At 43.0% G+C, this 21,163-nt stretch overlaps 1 protein-coding gene across 8 annotated transcripts in view; it reads left to right on the top strand.

The window, feature by feature from the left end:
* LOC134349807 (arf-GAP with Rho-GAP domain, ANK repeat and PH domain-containing protein 1-like) overlaps positions 1 to 17,741 on the top strand; it is a 310,918-nt gene extending 293,177 nt beyond the window's left edge. For 3 of the 8 annotated variants that reach the window (XM_063054704.1, XM_063054701.1, XM_063054703.1), the window contains 4 exons: positions 5,174 to 5,227; positions 6,597 to 6,660; positions 8,931 to 9,086; positions 15,366 to 17,737. In XM_063054704.1, the coding sequence (XP_062910774.1) occupies positions 5,174 to 5,227; positions 6,597 to 6,660; positions 8,931 to 9,086; positions 15,366 to 15,428 (337 nt within the window). In that variant the 3' untranslated portion in view covers positions 15,429 to 17,737. Of the gene's footprint in view, positions 1 to 5,173; positions 5,228 to 6,596; positions 6,661 to 8,930; positions 9,087 to 10,608; positions 10,647 to 15,365 lie in introns of all 8 variants that reach the window. The other 5 variants (XM_063054708.1, XM_063054707.1, XM_063054706.1 and 2 more) reach the window with 3 other exon arrangements.
* The last annotated feature ends 3,422 nt before the right edge of the window (positions 17,742 to 21,163 follow it).

Here is a 21,163-nt window from a genome sequence, read left to right as displayed (position 1 = left end):
AAGGATGAGATTGTGGAGTACTTGGTGACACAAGACAAGATAGAACAAAGTCAGCATGGTTTCCTTAAGGGAAAATCTTGCTTGACAAACCTATTGGAATTCTTTGAGGAGATTACACCTAGGATAGATAAAGGGGATGCAGTAGATGTTGTATATTTGGACTTCCTGAAGGCCCTTGACAAAATGCCACACATGAAGCTGAATACCAAGTGTAAGAGCCCATGGCATTACAGGAAAGCTACTGGCATGGTTAGAGCATTGGCTGATAGGTAGGAGGCAGTGAGTGGGAATAAAAGGATCCTTTTCTGGTTAGATGCCAATGACTAGTGGTGTTCTGCAGGGGTTGGTGTTAAGACCGCTTCCTTTTATGCTGTATATAAATGATTTAGATGATGGAATAAATGGCTTTGTTGCCAAGTTAGCTGATGATATGAAAACTGGTGGAGGGGCAGGTAGTGTTGAGGAAACAGGTAGGCAGCAGAAGGTTTAGGCAGATTAAATTCTTATATTCTTCTCATATTCTTAAATGATAGTACTCTTTTTTTGTTAGTGATTTTGTATATCTCACTTTTAATATTTTTCCTTTTGCGAGCAATTTAATTAGTTTTAATGTTTGCTTTTCCTTTTTTTTTGAAATGTTACTTGAGAAGTATTACAGTTTAAGATGGTGGATTGCTTCCTCCTTTCCAGAATTTTCTCTTCTTGCGTCATTTCCGAATTTTTTTCAAATATGAGTAAGAAGTAACTATTTTGTGTTTGTAATTGTTGTAATCTTTTCCTTACATTTATAGTAACTTTTTTTTAACTTTTTTGAATATGGGTGGTGTTTTTACGATAAACATATTTCTTTTGGGATGCCTTCTGGAAAGATGGGGTTAGATTTAGCTGTAGATTTAGCATTGGCCACTTTCTGGCTTTTTGTGGGGGGGGTGGTATTTTTGTTTCTGTTTTCAATTTAGTTTTTTTCTTTAAACAGGCTGACTTGAAACTATCAAAATGTCCGAAATGTCATGTCTTCCGGTTCCTCTTTGAACCTTCTTTCCTCTTTTGTGGTCATGAGTTTGTATTCTGGTTAACCCTTTACATACATTATGCTCGGTTTCAGTACTATGGATAAGATTATTAATTTGGTTTCTTGGAATACAAATGGTTTAAACCACCCGATTAAACGGAAGAAAATTTTTAAAGTATTCCATAGGATGAATGCTCACATTATCTTTGTACAAGAAACTCATGTCCGGAAAGAGGATAATCAGCGTTTTTTAAGGTTCTGGAAGGGAGAACAGTACCATTAGAATTCACAGGCCAAAGTAAAAGGCGTTTCTATTTTTATAGATCCATCAATTTCATTTTTGCATCATGAGACTATTTCAGATCCGAGTGGTAGATTTTTGTTAATTACTGGTTTGTTATTTAACAAAAAAGTTGTTATGCTTAATGTTTACGGCCCAAATGTTGATTGTCCCAAATTTTTTAAGAATCTCTTTACATCCCTTCCTAATTTAAATGATTATATGTTGATTATGGGTGGAGATTTTAATTGTTGTTTAAATCCTTTGATGGATAGATCCATGTCCAATCAAGTACTTCCGAACAAGTCGGCTAGTCTTATTAATTCTTTTATGGTTGACTCTGGAATCTCAGAAATTTGGAGATTCTTACAACCCAACAAGAAAGAGTTCTCATTTTTTTCACATGTATATCATCATTATTCAAGAATTAATTATTTTCTTTTTGACTCTCGATTAATTTCACTTGTTATTGACTGCAAATATGACTCCATTGCTGTCTCCGATCATATGCTGTTGAAACTTATCTAAGTCAATGGATACATCTTCTAGTACTAGACAATGGCGATTTAATACCACTTTGCTTCAGGATTCGGACTTTGTTAATTTTACTGAGGAACAGATTAATTTTTTCTTTACAACGAAATTCACGGAGGGAATTTCCAGCGGGGTTTTATGGGATACTTTTAAAGCATATATTCGTGGACAAATTATTTCATATACTGCTGGATTAAAAAAGCAAACTAATAATGAAATACTTAAACTGGTTGACAAGATTAAAGAAATTGACAAGAAATATTCTATAGCTCCTAATCAGGAGCTTTACAAAGAGAGAGTTGAACTTCAAATGGAACATAGTCTATTACTATCATCTTCGATTGAAAGCCAATTAATTAAAACTAAGAGTCAATTCTATATACATGGTGATAAAACTGGAAAACTATTGGCTAATCAATTGAAATCGGCTTCAGTTAAATGCCAGCTTGTTAAGATTGGTAAAAAAAGATGGTACTCTGACGGTTGATCATGATGAGATAAATAAATCCTTTCAAGAATTTTATACTTCCCTATACCAATCAGAATTTCCTGATGACTCCACTATAATGCATGAATTTTTAAAGAAATTGAATATTCCAAAATTATCATCCAATGAAAGTTTAAAATTAGATGTATCTATTACGGTAGAAGAAATAAAAAATGCTATTTCTTCGATGAACTCAGTTAAAGCACCTGGCCCAGATGGATATACAGTAGAATTTTTTAAATTTTTCTCTACTATACTGTCTCCTTGGCTATGTAGAACTTTTAGGGATGCAGTATCTATAGGTAAATTACCACAATCTTTTTATCGAGTTTCTATTTCCCTAATTCTCAAAAAAGATAAGGATCCTACTGAATGTGCATCTTATAGGCCTATATCTTTGCTGAATGTGGATTCCAAGATTTTTTCTAAAATATTGGCAACGAGTTTGGAGAAAGTATTGCCTCAAATTATTTCTGTTGATCAGATTGGATTTATTAAAAATTGTTACTCTTTCTTTAATATTAGGAGATTAATGAATATTGTTTATACTCCTTCACCTAGAACTCCAGAATGTGTCATTTCATTGGACGCTGAGAAAGCCATTGATAAAGTCAAATGGACATATTTGTTTAATACGCTTGAGAAATTTAATTTTAGTCCGATATTCATATCTTGGATTAAATTGATATATCTTACTCCTTTGGCTTTGGTATTTACTAATAATCAAAGATCTCCCTTTTTTCAATTATTCTGTGGTACTAGGCAGGGTTGCCCTCTTAATCCACTAGTATTCGACATTGCCCTGGAACCGTTAGCGATTGCTATTCGTGACTCCCCTAATATATTTGGTATTACCCGTGGAAATGAGATACATAAATTATCACTACATGCAGATGATCTACTATTATATATTTCTAACCCTGAGAAACCCATTCCGGCAGTTTTAACTCTGCTTGCTCAGTTCAGTAGTTTTTCTGGTTACAAATTGAATCTTGGTAAGAGTGAACTTTTTCTATTAAATATGCTGGTTCCCATTTATAGATGTTCACCATTTAGAGTGATTACTGACTATTTTAATTATTTGGGAATTAAAATTGCTAAGAGACACAAGGACTTATTCAAGCTCAACTTTTTACCATTAATTAGTCAGGTTAAACAACTGATTACTAAGTGGTCCCCATTGTCTCTATCACTGATTGGCCGAATTAATGCTAATAAGATGATTATTCTACCTAAATTTTATATCTACTCCAAGTGATACCAATTTTTATTCCTCAATCTTTTTTTGATACTATTGATTCTAAAATTTCCTCCTATATACGGCAGAATAAAAATCCCAGGTTAAGTAAAAAATATTTACTGAAGTACAAGAAAGATGGTGGTTTGGCATTGCTTAATCTTAGATTTTATTATTGGGCAATTAATATTCGATGTTTAATATTTTGGACACAAGATTGGAATATAATTCCAAGTCCACAATGGGTAAACCTTGAAGGTTACTCTGTACAAGGGTTCTCTTTGGCTTCCATATTAGACAGATTAAGAGAATGGGCAAGAGAGTGGCAAATGAAATAGCATTCATTTCAAGAGGTCCAGAATATAAAAGCAGGGTTGAGATGCTGAGGCTTTATAAGGCACTGGTGAGGCCTCACCTTGAGTATTGTGAACAGTTTTGGGCTCTTCATCTAAAAGATATGCTGGCATTGGAGAGGGTTCAAAGGAAGTTCAAAAGGATGATTTTGGGAATTAAAGGGTTATCATTACAAGGGAAGTTAGATAGCTCTGGGTCTGCCCTCGCTGGAATTTAGAAGGATGAGGGGGGATCTCATTTAAACCTTTGAAATGTTGAAAAGCCTAGATAGATGACATGTGGAAAGGATGTTTCCCATAGTGGGAGAGTCTAGGCCAAGAGGGCACAGCCTCAGGATAGAGGGTCGTCCATTCAAAACAGTGATAAGGAGAAACTTCTGTAGCCAGAGCGTGGTAAATTTGTGGAAGTTGTTACCACAGGCCAGGTTGTTGGGTGTATTTAAAGTGGAGATTGATAGGTTCTTGATTGGCTGTGGCATCAAAGGTTACGGGGAGAAGGCCGGGGAGTGGGGCTGAGGAGGGGAATAAAGGATCAGACATGATTAGTAGAGCAGACTCGGGCCAAATGACCTAATTCTGCTCCAATGTCTTATGTCTAAATTTATAAAGAATATATTCAGAAAGGTTCTGGAAAATGGGCCAGTAACATCATGAAGGATCCTACCTACCGTGCTTATGGACTGTTTGTCCCACTCCCACCAGGGAGGAGGCTACGTAGCATCCACACCAGGACCACCAGAGCCAAAAACAGTCACTTTCCCCAAGCAGTAAGGCTGATCAACACCTCCACCCACTAACCCACCACTCCACACCCCAATCACCACTACTTTATCATTTCCTGTCAGTCACCTTATGTATAGACACTCCTGTGCCCAGCGTCACTTTATGGACCCACAATCAATCTATGTATATATGCTATCTTATGTACTTTTGTATTTTTAATTATTACTGTGTGCTTTATAGTATTGTGTTGTTTTTTTGTGCTGCATCGGATCTGGAGTGACAATAATTTTGTTTCTCTTTACACCTGTGTACTGGAAATGATGTCAAGCAATTTTGAATCTTGAAAAGTTTACTTTAAAGTTTGAACGGGAAATGTGCGGGGAATGGAAAGAAATGGATTTTGTGTGGGGATTATTTAGTTGTGGGATGTAGTTACTAATTTTGTTTGGCACAACATTGTGGGCCAAGGGCCTGTTTCTGTGCTGTGTTATATATTCTCTGCTGGAATCTTGAGCAACGAGCAATCTGCCTCTTCGATTTCCTGCAGCTGGGGATTCACCATCATTTATGAAAACAAGGAGAAGCACGAGAGGCAGCAATGGTGAGTGATGGTCATCACGGGAGTGAGGGGATCAATGCCGGGATGAGAGTGTTGTTGCAAAAGTGCAGAGGACAGCGTCACCGGGGCGAGGGGGCAGCACCTGAGCAAGGGGATTGGCACTGGAGCGAGGAGTTCAACACCAGAACAGGGGTTGTTGTCACTGGGACCGGGGATTCAATGCCAGGGCTGAGGAGGGAGCAGAGGACAGTTCATTTAACCCCTTGAGCAGAATCCCGTAGATCACACTCCCCATTTCACCCTCTACGCCAGACCTGAGTGATGGGACAGTCTGGATGAAGCCTTGAGTGTGACCCGTTCCTGGTAGTTTGTGATGGGACAGCGTGGAGGGAGCTTCACTCTGTGTCTGACCCTGGGAGTGTGTGATGGGACAGCGTGGAGGGAGCTTCACTCTGAGTCTGACCCCGGGAGTGTGTGATGGGACAGCGTGGAGGGAGCTTCACTCTGTGTCTGACCCCGGGAGTGTGTGATGGGACAGCGTAGAGGGAGCTTCACTCTGTGTCTGACCCCGGGAGTGTGTGATGGGACAGCGTAGGGGGAGCTTCACTCTGTGTCTGACCCCGGGAGTGTGTGATGGGACAGCGTGGAGGGAGCTTCACTCTGTGTCTGACCCCAGGAGTGTGTGATGGGACAGTGTAGAGGGAGCTTCACTCTGTGTCTGACCCCAGGAGTGTGTGATGGGACAGTGTAGAGGGAGCTTCACTCTGTGTCTGACCCTGGGAGTGTGTGATGGGACAGTGTGGAGTGAGCTTCACTCTGTGTCTGACCCCGGGAGTGTGTGATGGGACAGTGTGGAGTGAGCTTCACTCTGTGTCTGACCCCGGGAGTGTGTGATGGGACAGCGTAGAGGGAGCTTCACTCTGTGTCTGACCCCGGGAGTGTGTGATGGGACAGCGTAGGGGGAGCTTCACTCTGTGTCTGACCCCGGGAGTGTGTGATGGGACAGCGTGGAGGGAGCTTCACTCTGTGTCTGACCCCAGGAGTGTGTGATGGGACAGTGTAGAGGGAGCTTCACTCTGTGTCTGACCCCAGGAGTGTGTGATGGGACAGTGTAGAGGGAGCTTCACTCTGTGTCTGACCCTGGGAGTGTGTGATGGGACAGTGTGGAGTGAGCTTCACTCTGTGTCTGACCCCGGGAGTGTGTGATGGGACAGTGTGGAGTGAGCTTCACTCTGTGTCTGACCCCGGGAGTGTGTGATGGGACAGTGTGGAGTGAGCTTCACTCTGTGTCTGACCCCGGGAGTGTGTGATGGGACAGCGTGGAGGGAGCTTCACTCTGTGTCTGACCCCGGGAGTGTGTGATGGGACAGCGTGTCGGACCCTCAGGATGTTACTGTGGTGTGTATTTCAGGTATCTATGCTGTGACACACAGATGGAACAACGGGAGTGGCTAGCTACCTTCCTGTATGTGCAGGTAACAATTCTTTTTTTGCTGTCTTTTTGCAGTACTGACTTTTGTAATTTATAGTTTTCATTATCATGTATGCAACGTACTGCTGCCACAAAACAGCAAATTTCAGGACATATGCCGGTGATATTAAACCTGATTGTGATTCTGAATTCTTCTTGACTCTAATTAAAGCACTACCACCTCCTGCTTCGCATCCCAGGATCTCACCAGACCTTCCCTCAGCCCACAATCCAATATTGTTTAAGAAAAAGTTGAAACTGTCTGGCCATCGCCCACACATTCCTCCCCCAGGACCCTCCCCCATCTGCCCTCTCCACCTCCCTTACTTGGTTGCAGCTCCACCTTCCTCTCCCATCAGATTGTGCCGCCTGTAGCCCTTTGCTACCTCCATTTATCACTTTTGCTATGTCACCAAAGACTGGCAAGTGTCTACAGATGTACTGTGGAGAGAATTCTGACTAATGGCGTTATGGTCTGGTATGTAGTGACTTCTGCACAGGACCGGAAAAGGCTGCAGAGGGTTACGGACTCAGCCAGCTTCATCATGGGCACTGGCCTCCTCACTTCTGAGGACATCTTCAAAAGGTGGTGTCTCAAGCATAAAAACATACAATAAGAAAAAGGCCAAATCCCTGAGTGGCATGGATTGTAGATCAATGGAGATAGAATGTTGTCCTGGCCCAGCTTGTTCTTCCACTGAGCAAACACTGGGGGCAGCAGTGACAGGAGAGGCCATCGCTCAACTCACTACAGACTTCAGTGTGCCCACAGAGACCTTTGCTCTCTCCCATACTACCTCCAGCATCTCCTCCCCAGCAACAACTGGGACAACACAGCTCCCCCGCCATTGGTCCTGCCAGTGAAGCAGTGAGCCAGACTAGTATTATGTCAGCAACGTCCAACAGGGTCTTGCGATTACATTAAAAACATTCAAGACAACCCTTCACACCATTCTACATTCTACATCATTCTCGGACTAGAAGGGCCGAGATGGCCTGTTTCCGTGCTGTAATAGTTATATGGTTATTTATTGGATCGTGCACTGCCTTGACAGTACACAGGGATGTAAGAAGCTGAAGAGAGAAGTGGACTCTGCCCAGAACATCATGGGCACACCCCTCCCCACCTTCAGTTCTATCTACAGAGGCGCTGCTTCAAGAAGGCAACAAAGATAAACAAATCCAGGCCATGCCATCTTCCCCTAGCTACCAAAGGGCAGGAGGTACAGAAACCTGAAGTCCTACACCACCAGGTTTAAAAACAGCTTCTTCTCTTCAACCACAGGGTTCTTGGACTAACTGGCACAATCTTAATCTCTACAGTTCTGTATTGATCACTTTGCACAACAGTGGACTTTGTTCTAATTGTGTTCTTTCTTATAAAATAGTCTATGATTCATTGATTTATGCTTTTGGGGATGTCAGAATCAGATTTACTGTCACTTACATAGCATGAAATTTGTTTTTCGGCCACAGTATACAAAATTACTACAAGTCACAATAAATAAATAAATAATCCAAGACATAAAGGAATAGTGAGGTTGTGTTCATGGGTTCTTGGGCCATTCAGAAATCTGATTGCGGAGGGGAAGAAGCTGTTCCTGAAACCCTTGAGTGTGTCCTCGGGCTGCTGTGCCTCCTCCCTGCTGGTAGCAATGAAAGAAGGGCATGGCCTGGGTGATGGGGGTCCTCAATGATGGATGCCTCCAGTTCAAGTTGGATTGTCTTTCAACCATACATGAATACTGCCAAACAAAACAGTGTTACTCCAGGGCAAACGTGCAAAACACAGTACCAACAGTCACACACATCACAAAGCACGTATAGCACACGTTAGTCTTGACACGTTGTCAAAAACGGTACTGTGCAAAAGTCTTAGCTACAGTTTTATATATATGCCTAAGACTTTTGCACAGTACTGTATACTGTAAGATAGCAATAAACATACTGTCACTCAAAAACAAAATAGCCCAAGTCACTGAGTCCATGGATGTTTCAGCAAGAAGAAACCCACAGCAATTTGCAGTCGAATACAATCCAGCTCGTCTTCCACCGCGTGAACACCGGCGCCATGTCACACTGCCTTGTCCGTAACTCGTACGTTAACCCTTTCATTCCTGGGATAATTTTCATGAGCCTTCTCTGGACCCTCTCCAACACCATCACATCCTTTCTTAGACAAGCGGCCAAAAAAATTCCCTAAAATTTAACTTGCAGGTTGAGTCGTTGAGGAAGGCGAATGCGTTGTCATCTTTCCTCCATTTCTGTCCTCAGCACAATGGCATTATCTGGCCCTTGAACTCACTGAGTCCCTGGAGTGCCCGTCAGCCCTCGGAATCCCGGCTTGGAAACGTCTCCCTGATCCCACTACGGGGCAGCGCCAACGAGATGAGGAACAGCGTGGCTGCTTTTGCTGCTGACCCACTGTCGGTGAGTTTCCTTTCACTTGGCCTTTCACCTGGACCCGTGCGTCACCAGTAAGGGCATCCCTGATCACTCCCTGTACTGCAGAACGCCTACCCTTCTCAACGCAACCAGCCCAGCAGTACTGGCTGTCCTTCTGTCTGCAGGGGAGATCTGAGCTCTGAATTGTAACAGCTCTCATTAAAGCACCAACACGGCTCAGAGAAGATTAGCTTTATTTGCACATGTGTATCAGTGGAGGCTATTCAGCCCATGACATTGTGCTGACTTTTTAAACCTACTCTAAGATCAATCCAACTCTTCCACAGTCAAAGTCACTTAGATCACATTTCGTCCCCATTCTGATGTTTGGTCTGAGCAACAGCTGAACCTCCTGACCACATCTGCATGCTTTTGTGCATTGAGTTGCCCACGTGATTGGCTGATTAGATATTTGCAATAACGAGCAGGTGTACCTAATAAAGTGGACACTGAGTGTAGACATGAACAGCTCAGCCCACAATGTGCTGCCAATTTATTAATATGCTCCAAGATCAATCTAGCCCTTCCTTCACACATAAACCCTCCATTTTTCCTTCATCCATGTGCCGATTTAAGATTCTCTTAAATGTCCCTACTAGAACATAGACCATTACTACACAGTGTAGGCCCTTTGGCCCAAGATGTTCTGACCTTTTAAGCTACTCCAAGATCAATTTATCTCTTTTCTCCTACATAACCCTCCATTTTTCTATCATCCACGTTTGTACATTGAAATACAATGAAATGCAAAGTTTGTGTCAGCGACCGGCAGAGTCTGAGGATGTGCTGGGGGCAGCCTACAAGTATTGCCAGGCTTCTGATGCCAATATAGCATGCCCACAACTTCTCTATATCATATGTGCCCTGTCGTATGACGTGGGCGATCATGGTGATCATGATTGTTTTTCGCAATTGCTTCTACAGAAGTGGTTTGCCATTGCCGCCTTCTGGGCAGTGTCTTTACAAGACGGATGACTCCAGTCATTATCAATCCTCTCTGGCGATTGTCTGCCTGGTGTCAGTGGTCGCATAACCAGGACTTGTGAAATGCATCAGCTGCTCAAACGACCATCCACCACCTCCCCCTGTGGCTCCACATGACCCTGACTGAGAGGCTAAGCAGGTTCTACACCTTGCCCAAGGGTGACCTGCAGGCTAGTGGAGGGAAGGAGCACCTCACATCTCCTTTAGTGGAGATGTACCTCCACCCCGCCACCCAGCTTCTGTGTATGTGCCCCTCTTAATCTTATAAACCTCTATCCTATCTCCCCTCAGCCTCTGCCACTCCTTGGCAGGGGTCCAGCGAAGAGTGTCCTCAATCACAAAGTCTCAACACAGAAGAGAGCTTCCTCACTCCCTCATCCAGGCAGGGACAATTCTGACTCCCTACTGAGTAGTGGTGGGCAGTGAGGGGGAAGCAGTCAGAGGCTACAGAGATGTCGGGTGGGGGAAGATGCAGGTGGTACCAACTGTTCCCAGATGATTTTTGTGAACAATTGTCTTCCAGATCTTTAAGAAGGTATGAAATCTCGGCCCTAGCTGAAGGTGAGGACAGAATGTGGCCTATCCCTGACCCCTGACCCTTGACCCAGTGCACTGCTCATTTTAACCTGTGTTAACACTTCTTAATAGTTAACCTCAACCCATCTTTGCCACCCTCAGTAACTGAGGCTCCACAACTCTCTGATAACTGCTTATTTTTTTTTAGAGACGGGCCTTTGCGGCTCAGCGAATCCGCTCTACCCAATGACACCCCTGTGGCCAATTAACCTACTAACCTGTATGCCTTTGGACTGTCGGAGGAAACCAGAGCACCTGGAGGAAACTCATGTGGTCATGTGGAGAGTGTACAAAATCCTTTGAATTGAACCCAGGGCGCTGGGACTATAATAGTGTTAAGCTAACGGTTTTGCTGTGGTGCCATTCCTTTTAATGGCACCCTTCCTACAGCAGGGCAACTGAAACTGAACACAATATTTCAAATGAGGAAGGGTCTCAGTCTGAAACGTCAGCTCTTTATTCCTCTCTATAGATGCTGACTGATGTGCCGAGTTCCTCCAGCATTTTGTGTGTGTGTGTGTTACTATGTACAGTGGTGCTAGAAAGTTTGTGAACCCTGTAGAATTTTCTCTATTTCTGCATAAATATGACCTAAAATGTGATCAGATCTTCATGCAAGTCCGAAAGCTCGATAGAATCGAATTAAATAACACAAAAAACATTATACTTGTTCATTTACTTATTGATCTAATATTACATGTATTTACTCAAAAAAGTATGTGAACCTTTGCTTTCAGTAACTGGTGTGACCCCCTTGTACAGCAATAACTTCAACCAGACATTTTCAGTAACTGTTAATCAGTCCTGCACATCTGGCTGGAGGAATTTTAGACTATTCCTCCATACAAAAGTGTTTCAGTTCATCAATACTTCTGGGAAACCTTGCATGAACAGTCCTCTTCAGACCATGACATAGCATCTCAGTTGGGTTAAGATCTGGACTCTCACTCAGTCATTTCAAAACAATTTTTTTTTTCTGTTGATTTACTCCTGTATTTCAAATTATTGTCTAGTTGCATTATCCAACTTCTATTAAGCTGCTAACCTGACATTTTCCTGTAAAATGTCTCGATACAATTTTGAGTTCATTGTTCGCTCAATGATTACAAGCTGTCCAGGCCCTGAGGCAGCAAAGCAGCCCCAAACCATGATGCTCCTTCCACCGTGCTTCACCGTTGGGATGAGGTTTTGATGTTGGTTGCAGTGCCCTTTTCCCTCCAAACAGCAGTATGCATTTCTGCCAAAAAATTCAACTTTTGTTTCATCTGTCCATAGAGTATTGTCCCAGAAGCGTTGTGGAGCATCCATGTGGTTTTTGCAAACTTGAAAGATGCAGCAATGTTTTACTATGGGAGAGCAGTGGGTTTCCTCCATGGTGTCCTTCCATGAACACTTCACTTCAGTATTCACTACGGAAAAGGATCTTGGCGAGTATAGGGATGACTTGCAGCGGACTGAAAAGCTTGAGCATGCAGGTATTAAGAAAGAGGATTACTGGAGCTTCTGGAAAGCATCAAGTTGGATAAGTCACCGGGACTGAACGGGTTGTACCCCAGGCTACTGTGGGAAGCGAGGGAGGAGACTGCTGAGCCTCTGGCAATGATCTTTGCATCATCAATGAGGACGGGAGAGGTTCCGGAGGATTGGAGGGTTGCGGATGTTGTTCCCTTATTCAAGAAAGGGAGTAGGGATAGCCCAGGAAATTATAGGCCAGTGAGTCTTACTTCAGTGGTTGGTAAGCTGATGGAGAAGATCCTGAGAGGCAGGATTTATGAACATTTGGCGAGGTATAATATGATTAGGAATAGTCAACATGGCTTTGTCAAAGGTAGGTCATGCCTTACGAACCTGATTGAATTTTTTGAGGATGTGACTAAGCACATTGATGAAGGTAGAGCAGTAGATGTAGTGTACATGGATTTCAGCAAGGCATTTGAAAAGGTACCCCATGCAAGGCTTATTGAGAAAGTAAGGAGGCATGGGATCCAAGGGGACATTGCTTTGTGGATCCTGAACTGGCTTGCCCACAGAAGGCAAAGAGTGGTTGTAGACGGGTCATATTCTGCATGGAGGCTAGTCACCAGTGGTGTGCCTCAGGGATCTGTTCTGGGACCCCTACTCTTTGTGATTTTTATAAATAACCTGGATTAAGAAGTGGAGGGATGGGTTAATAAATTTGCTGATGACACAAAGGTTGGGGGTGTTGTGGACAGTGTGGAGGGCTGTCAGAGGTTACAATGAGACATTGATAGGACTGGGCTGAGAAGTGGCAGATGGAGTTCAACCCAGATAAGTGTGAGGTGGTTCATTTTGGTAGGTCAAATATGATGGTGGAATATAGCATTAATGGTAAGACTCTTGGCAGTGTGGAGGATCAGAGGGATCTTGGGGTCCGAGTCCATAGGACACTCAAAGCTGCTACGCAGGTTGACTCTATGGTTAAGAAGGCATATGGTGCATTGGCCTTCATCAATCGTGAGATTGAGTTTAAGAGCCGAGAGGTAATGTTGCAGCTATATAGGACCCTGGTCAGAACCCACTTGGAGTACTGCGCTCAATTCTGGTTGTCTCACTACAGGAAGGACGTGGAAACCATAGAAAGGGTGCAGAGGAGATTTACAAGGATATTGCCTGGATTGGGGAGCATGCCTTATGAGAATAGGTTGAATGAACTTGGCCTTTTCTCCTTGGAGTGACGGAGGATGAATGGTGACCTGATAGAGGTGTATAAGATAATGAGAGGCATTGATTGTGTGGATAGTCAGAGGCTTTTCCCCAGGGCTGAAATGGCTAGCTCGAGAGGGCACAGTTTTAAGGTGCTTGGAAGTAGGTACAGAGGAGATATCAGGGGTAAGTATTTTACGCAGAGAGTGGTGAGTGCGTGGAATGGGCTGGTGGAGGTGGAAACAGTAGGGTCTTTTAAGAGACTCGTGGATGGCTACATGGAGCTTAGAAAAGTAGAGAGCTTTTGGTAAAGCCTAGGTAGTTCTAAGGTAGGGACATATTTGGCACAGCTTTGTGGGCCGAAGGGCCTGAATTGTACTGTGGGTTTTCTATGTTTCTATGAACCCCATTCTTGTTCAGTGTTTTTCTTATAGTAGACACATGAACAGAGGCATTAGCAAGTTCTAGAGATTTCTGCAAGTCTTTTGCTGTTATCCTTGGGTTCTTTTTCTCCTCCTTCAGTCTTTGCAGGATGCCCACTCCTCGAGAGAGTAGCAACTGTACTGAGTTTCCTCCGTTTACAGACAATTTCTCTTTCTGTGAATTGATGAACACGCAGGTCTTCAGAAACGCTTTTGTAGCCTTTTCCAGCTTCATGCATCTTTACAATTCTTCTTCTAAGGTCCTCTGAAAGTTGTTTTGATCAAGGCATGGTGCACATAAACAGATCTTTTTTGAAAGCGCAGGCTCTGTCAGTAACCTGACTTGGTGTGGGTTTTTTAAAGGGCAGGGCACCTCTACAGCCCACAACTCTGATCTCAACTCATTGATTGGAACATCTGATACCAAATAGCTTTTGTAGAAGGCATTACCTCAGAGGTTCACACTTTTTTGAACCTAGACTGATTGTTTAAATGGTGTACTCAGTAATGATGAGAAGTAGTACAATTGTTTGTGTTATTTGTTTAGGCAGATTATGTTTGTCTATTATTGTGACTTAGATGAAGATCAGACCACATTTTATGAGTAATTAATGCAGAAAACTGGGTAATTGCAACGGGTTCACAAACTTTTTCTTGCAACTGTAAGTCCTCCCAAATTACAACACCTCACACTTGCCTGCATTAAATTCTGCCTGCGATGTGTTTTATTGCTAAACTTAACCTTGGTTAGATCACTGGGATCCTCCACCAGTCCTCCCTCGCTGTGAAAGAAATCTATCAGACATTTGGGTGGTCTGGACCCTACTGATGTAAAGACCAGAGATTCTGGTGATGCTGGAAATCCAGAGCAACACACACTAAATGCTGGAGGAACTCAGCAGATCAAGCAGCATCTGTGGAAGTGAATGAATGGTTGATGTTTTGGGCTGAGGCCCCTCAGGACTGGAGAGGAAGGGGAAAGATGTCATCATGTGTGTGTGTGTGGGGGTGGGTGGGGAGGAAGACAAGCTTAGTAGGTGATAGGTGAGGCCAGGTGGATGGAGGATGGAGAATGAAGCTGGGAGGAAAAAGCAACGGTCTGAAGAAGGAATTTGATAAGAGAGGAGAGTGGACCATGGGAGAAAGGGAAGGAGGAACGCCACCAGCGGGAGGTGATAGGCAGGTGAGGAGAAAAGAAGAGGCCAGAGTGAGGAATAGAAGAAGAGGGAGGGAGAGGGGAAAATGACTGGAAGGAGAAATCAATGTTCATCCCATCAGATTGGAGGCTACATAGATGGAGTATGGGGTGTTGCTCCTCCACCCAGAGAGTGGCTTAATTGTGGCAGAAGAGTGGCCATGGACTGGCATATAACATAAGCTATCTGTGTGTTCTAGGGGCCCCAGGACTGAAATATAACATGAGCTATCTGTGTGTTCTGGGGGCCCCAGGACTGGCATATAACATAAGCTATCTGTGTGTTCTGGGGGCCCCAGGACTGAAATATAACATGAGCTATCTGTGTGTTCTGGGGGCCCCAGGACTGAAATATAACAAACTATCTGTGTGTTCTAGGGGCCCCAGGACTGAAATATAACAGAAGCTATCTGTGTGTTCTAGGGGCCGTGGGACTCTGGATCCAGAGTGGCTGAACGGAAAGAAAGAGGTAGTGTGCGTGAATAAATGGAAGTTGGAGAGGGGAGACGCTGGTGCTTTGAAACGCCACTGAACTGACACTAGAGACAAGGAGGAGACTCTGGAACGTGCAGTTGTCAACAAGGAGAAAGAGCCTCATTATTTAAAGTTCAGAAAACATTGTGTAAAACTGTTGTAGTATAGACAAATGCGATCTGTACATATTTGTGATTTCTCCGTCCTCTGGACACGCTTAAAATTAGTTTATTTAATTCAGTCCTGACCTCAAATGTGCCATTGTGAAGTGGTTGGGAAAATATGTGAATAGATGTGGCAGAAAGCAAGCTGGTTTTGTCTCTTGCGTCTTTTTGTTTTATTCATTCATTCATTTTGGGATCCAGCATGGGTGGACCCTTCTGACCCTTCGAGTCTCTGCCCAGCAATTCCTGACAAACCCCCCCACCCCCCGATTAACCCTAACCTAATCATGGGACAATTTACAAAAACCAAATAACCTACCAATTGTCAAGTCTTTGGACTATGGGAGGAAACCGGAGCACCCGGCGGAAACCCACACATTCCATTTGGGGGCGGGAGGTGTACAGAGATTCCTCATGGAGGATGCAGGGATTGAACTCTGAACTCCATCCGAACTGTAATAGCGTTGTACTAACTGCTGCGCTACTGTGGGCTGTCATGTGTGCGCACATTGAAGTGCGTTTGCTGGGGGTTGTGAATTGGATGCCGGACTGGTGGCAGCAGAACTGAGGCGCCTGCTGGCGATTAGAACTATGGCGAAGTCTCCCAGCACAGGCAGGAGAATTTCTGCTGTTACCGGAGGGAGACGTGTACTTCTCTGCAGCCATATTTTGCACTTACAATGACAAGCAGACTGGATCATCTCTCTACAGATCTTCTAGAAAATTCATACAGGGATCAGGGTGAGGTCACTTACCCCTTAAACATAACTGGAATTAGTGAGTTCTGGTTGACCTGTAGACCCATAGAACGTGGAGAGTACAGCACAGGATGAGACCATTCAGCCCATAACGACTGTGCTGAACTAATCCCATCAGAATCAGAATCACATCCCTCCAATTTAAAATGTACAACACAGCACTGTACAGGCTGTTTGGCCCACAATGTTGTGCCAACCTAGATAGTTTACTCTAAGATCAATCTAATCCTTCCCCTTAACAAAGCCCTCCATTTTTCTTTCATCCATGTTCATCTAAGAGTTTCTTAAATGCCCCTAACCAGGGGTTCCCAGCCTTTCTTAAGCCATGGACCCCTACCATTAACTGAGGGGTCTGTGGACCCCTGCTCTATTGTAACTGCCTCTGTCACTACCCACCACTCACTATGTAAAGAACATACCTTTTCTGTATATTCATGTGCCTCTTAAATGCGTAGATCTGCTTCCACCAAATTTCAAAATACATTTATTACCTGAGTATGTATATGCTATTTAACCTTGAGATTCGTCTCTTTACAGGCAGCCCCAAAGCAGAGAAACCCAATAGAACCCATTAAAAAAGAAGACCGTCAAACACAAAATGAGCAGGAAAGGGGGAAAAACAAAAACAAGTTGTGCAAACAATAAAAGTAAGCAAGTAACCTTTAGAACAGAAGGTCACTAAAGTGGGTCCACAGCTGCAAAGCCAGTCACCACTGCAGCCTGTTAGCTGCAGGAGTTCATTGCAGAGATGAGTAAACCTTGTGCAGCAGCCAGCTGAACTGGACCCTCCCCACTGACCTTGTCAACCTGGCCTGGTGCTTAAACCGGCCAACCCTTGGGTTGTTCCAGACTCTCTCGGACATGGGCACTGCCGCTTTAATGTGCTCTCGGGCCCAGGCCACACCGCCTTGACCCTTCCTTGCCTCATCTCAGATCTGCCACTTCGATTCAGCTTCAAGTCCGCTCCAGCAATGGCCAAACATTGGCTCGTCCCCTGATCTCGGGCCTGTGCCCCGCTGCCTCATTTCAGCTGGTATGCACCATGCCAATGCTATCCTGCACCTTCGAGACTTCACACTACAAAAATGCCAGGTTGCACGGGCGTTTCAAAAGCTCAACACTGTAAGGGAAGTTCCAATGATCCTTTTTGAGAAAATGTGTGATTAATAAATTAGTTGTTTTGTTTGCTGCCAGGAAGTTGTCGCTGTGCTTGACCAGGGCCATCTTAAACCAGAACCACCACCAACACCACCTCAGGCACCCGCCACACTCTGTGTGAAACAGAAGTTTGTATAACTCCTTCAAACTTCCCCCTCTCATGTTAAGTTTATGCCCACTAGTGTCTGACGTTTCCACCCTGAGGTTTCAAGATTCAAGGTTGTTTAAGATCATTTCCAGTACACAAATGTAAAGGAGAACAAAATCATTGCTGCTCCAGATCCGATGTAGCACAAAAAAGATAGATAGATATACTTTATTAATCCCGAGGGAAATTTGGTTTTGGCATAATAAGATAAACAGGCACAATAAGATAAAAAACACAAATTTTTTTAAAAACACGGGATAAATATAAATAGATAGATAGCTTATATGCATAGATTAATTATATGTCCATAAATTGATGCTAGGCACAGGCGTTTCAAAAGCTCAACACTAAGTTGCAGTGATCCAAGGGGACTCTGACAGGAAATGATAAAGTAGTGGTGGTTGGGGGTGTGGAGGGGTGGGTCAGTGGGTGGAAGTGTTGCTCAGTCTTACTGCTTGGGGAAAGTTACTGTTTTTTGAGTCTGGTGATCCTGGTGTGGATGTTCCATAGCCTCCTTCCAGATGGAAGTGGGACAGAGCAGAACATGAGTAGAATGGTGAAATCCTTTTCTGGCAGCTGTATGTCCTTGATGGCAGGTAGGTTGGTGCAGGGATGAATTGGGCAGTTTAACTACCCATTGTAGGGCCTTCCTGCCCATCACAGTGCAGTTCCTGTACCGTGGAGTGATGCAGTATGTTGGGATGCTCTCTACTACACATCTGTAGAAAGATGTCAGTTCAGATGTGCAAAGTCCAGCTCTCTTCAGCCTCTGCAACTAGAGATGTTGGTGAGCTTTCCTGATTATGTTCTGAGACCATGAGAGAGTGTGTGAGATGTGCACCCAGGAGTTTGAAACTGCTCACAGTTTCCACTGCGAAGTAAAGAGGGATGTGAGTTCTCCTGAAGTCGATAACCATCTCTTTCATCTTGTTGACATTGAGAAAGAAGTTATTTACCTTGCACCAGGCTTCAAACTCTCCCACTTACTGTCTGTACGCCATCTCGTCGATGTTGGTGATGAGCCTCACCACCGTCGTGTCATCCCACCCCTTTATTCTCTATCCCATCTGTACCTTGCAATATTTTTTAAATTTCCATCAGCCACTTCACACAAAACAATCCATTTTGGCCTTTATTTTATTTAGAGATACTTACTGCGCATTCGGCTGCTTGTGTTTAGGGGAGCAATGAAAGTCCTCCATCTCTGTCTAGCTTTGGTCTTGGCAGTGTTCATCGTGCCAGTAGCTTCCTCTCGGTTATCACTACTGTCAGTCATGCAAGCCCCAGGTGGCGACTCAGGAATACTGTCGCACTCAAATGTGAAAGGAATCTTCATTACTGTTTCTGCAACCATTTTGTTTTACCAGTCTGAGTTGTTAGCCCTGAGCTGAACCCCCAAACCCGGAGCACTGGTGGACCACTCTTAGTCTGGCTTCTAAGAAGTAAAGGGGGGGGGGGGATGTCAAAGGCAGGTTTTTTTTAAACAGAGTGGTATGCTCTAAAAGGGGTGGTTGTAGTAGAGGTAGATCCATTAAGGACATTTAAGAAACTCTTAGATAGGCATATGGAACAACAGAGGACTGCCCGTTAGTGTGGTCAAATCAAGGGAAAGCCTGGCTGAGCAGTCATCCTGATCTGCTTGGGAAATAGTAAAAGAACCGAGAAAGCAGGGGACGGGAGCAGGACGAGAGAAGGATATTAGGAAGAGACTGTCAGTTCTCCGAGGACAGCCCTCACCTCCTACAGAAGAGCCATAAGGTTTGGCTAACTTTAAAAGTACTGATAAACTAAACGGAAGCAAAAATAGACGGTGATATACCTATCTCGAGAAATACGTATTATAATGTGGATTTTATATTACTCAATTTTTAAAAATTCATTCATTCATTCCTTTTCCCCACCTAAATGAGAATATATACATGGGAGGAATACACAAGGAAATCATTTCTGTGTAATGGACATAGATTTTTTTTTACTTACTGCAGCAGGGACCCTCAACTCACAGGTAGGAGGGGCTATCCCCTACAGCTAGATGTTTCTTCTAGCTCAACTCAGGGTCATCTAGAGACCCCAGCCTTGGAATCACACCTTCATTATCTTTTTTTAAATTATTTGTGTTTTTTGGCTCTTATTTGTTCAGGGAGTAGATCGATTAAGTTATGTTCTACAAATTTCAATGGTAAACTAATAGATAAATACACATGGCTAAGGACAAAGTAAAATTCATTTCTTTTAATGTCAATGGGCTGTTGAATCCAGTCAAGCGCAGTAAAATTTCTATCAAAAATGAAAAAAGAACAAGCCCATGTAGTCTATTTACAGGAAACTCATTTAAGTGATAATGAGCATGGAAAATTAAAGAGAATGGGCTTCACTAATTTGTTTTTCTCCTCATATAAATCAGGACATAGAAGAGGAGTTGCTCTTCTCATCTCAAGCAAGCTAAATTTTGAAAAAGTATTCGAAATGGGAGATAAGGAGGGCAGATATATTCTGGTAAGGGGGAATATAGATGGAAATCCAGTTACTTTATTGAATATATACGCGCCCCTAGGAAGTGATACTAGTTTCTTCCAGAAAATTACTAATATTATGGTAACGGAAAGAGAAGGTCTCTTGATATGTGGGGAGACTTAAATTTACAATTACAACCAAAGTTAGACTCTTCCAATAGAAAAACTTACGAAACAAAGTCCTTACATAAGAAAGTTAACAAACTTTTTGAGGATGTTGTTCTAATTAATATATGGAGAGACCTTTTCCCCAACAGAAGGGATTACACTCATTGTTCTGCCCCCATTCCGTAGATACAAGAATAGACTATTTCATAACATTTGGAAAAGATAAAGACAAAATAATCACCTGTGGAATTGGGACAATAGATGTAAATGACCATGCACCTATATATTTATCTGTTGATTTTGACCTACAACCAAAGAATACTATTTGGAAACTAAATTCAAGTCTACTCAATGATCCCTATTTTAAGGAACAAATTAAAAAAGAAATTGGTATTTACTTAGAATTCAATGATAATGGAGAGGTTTCACCTCCCATTCTATGGGATACTCTGAAGGCTGTCTTAAGAGGGAAAATTATAGTGATATCTTCATATAAGGAAAAAATAAGGAATATAACAGAGGAATTACACAATAAGCTGAAGGAACTAGAAAAAAAACAAATTGAGTTTGGCACAGGACACACTAGAGGAAATTTTAAAAATTAGGAATGAAACTTAATAGTTTGGCTACACAAGAAATTAGAAAAAAAATAATGTTTCTGAAACAGAGACACCATGAAGATACTGGCGTGGAAACTGAAAAAAAAATAGCAGAAAATACAATTCATAGAATTAGGGATCCAAGAACAAAAGTGATAAAAAAAAAGCGCTAAGTGAAATTCAAGAAGCTTTTGAATGTTTCACAAAACTCTATATTCCAAAGTTCTAGGGGGAAGCATTACCCAAATTGACACCTTCCTGAATTCTTTAGAGTTACCCACTTTAAGCAAAGAACGAAA

This window comes from Mobula hypostoma, chromosome 7, assembly GCF_963921235.1.
Source record: "Mobula hypostoma chromosome 7, sMobHyp1.1, whole genome shotgun sequence".
In the NCBI taxonomy this organism is placed as follows: domain Eukaryota; kingdom Metazoa; phylum Chordata; class Chondrichthyes; order Myliobatiformes; family Myliobatidae; genus Mobula; species Mobula hypostoma.
Note: the sequence above shows the minus strand (reverse complement) of the source record. Positions and strands in the feature narration are given on the sequence as shown.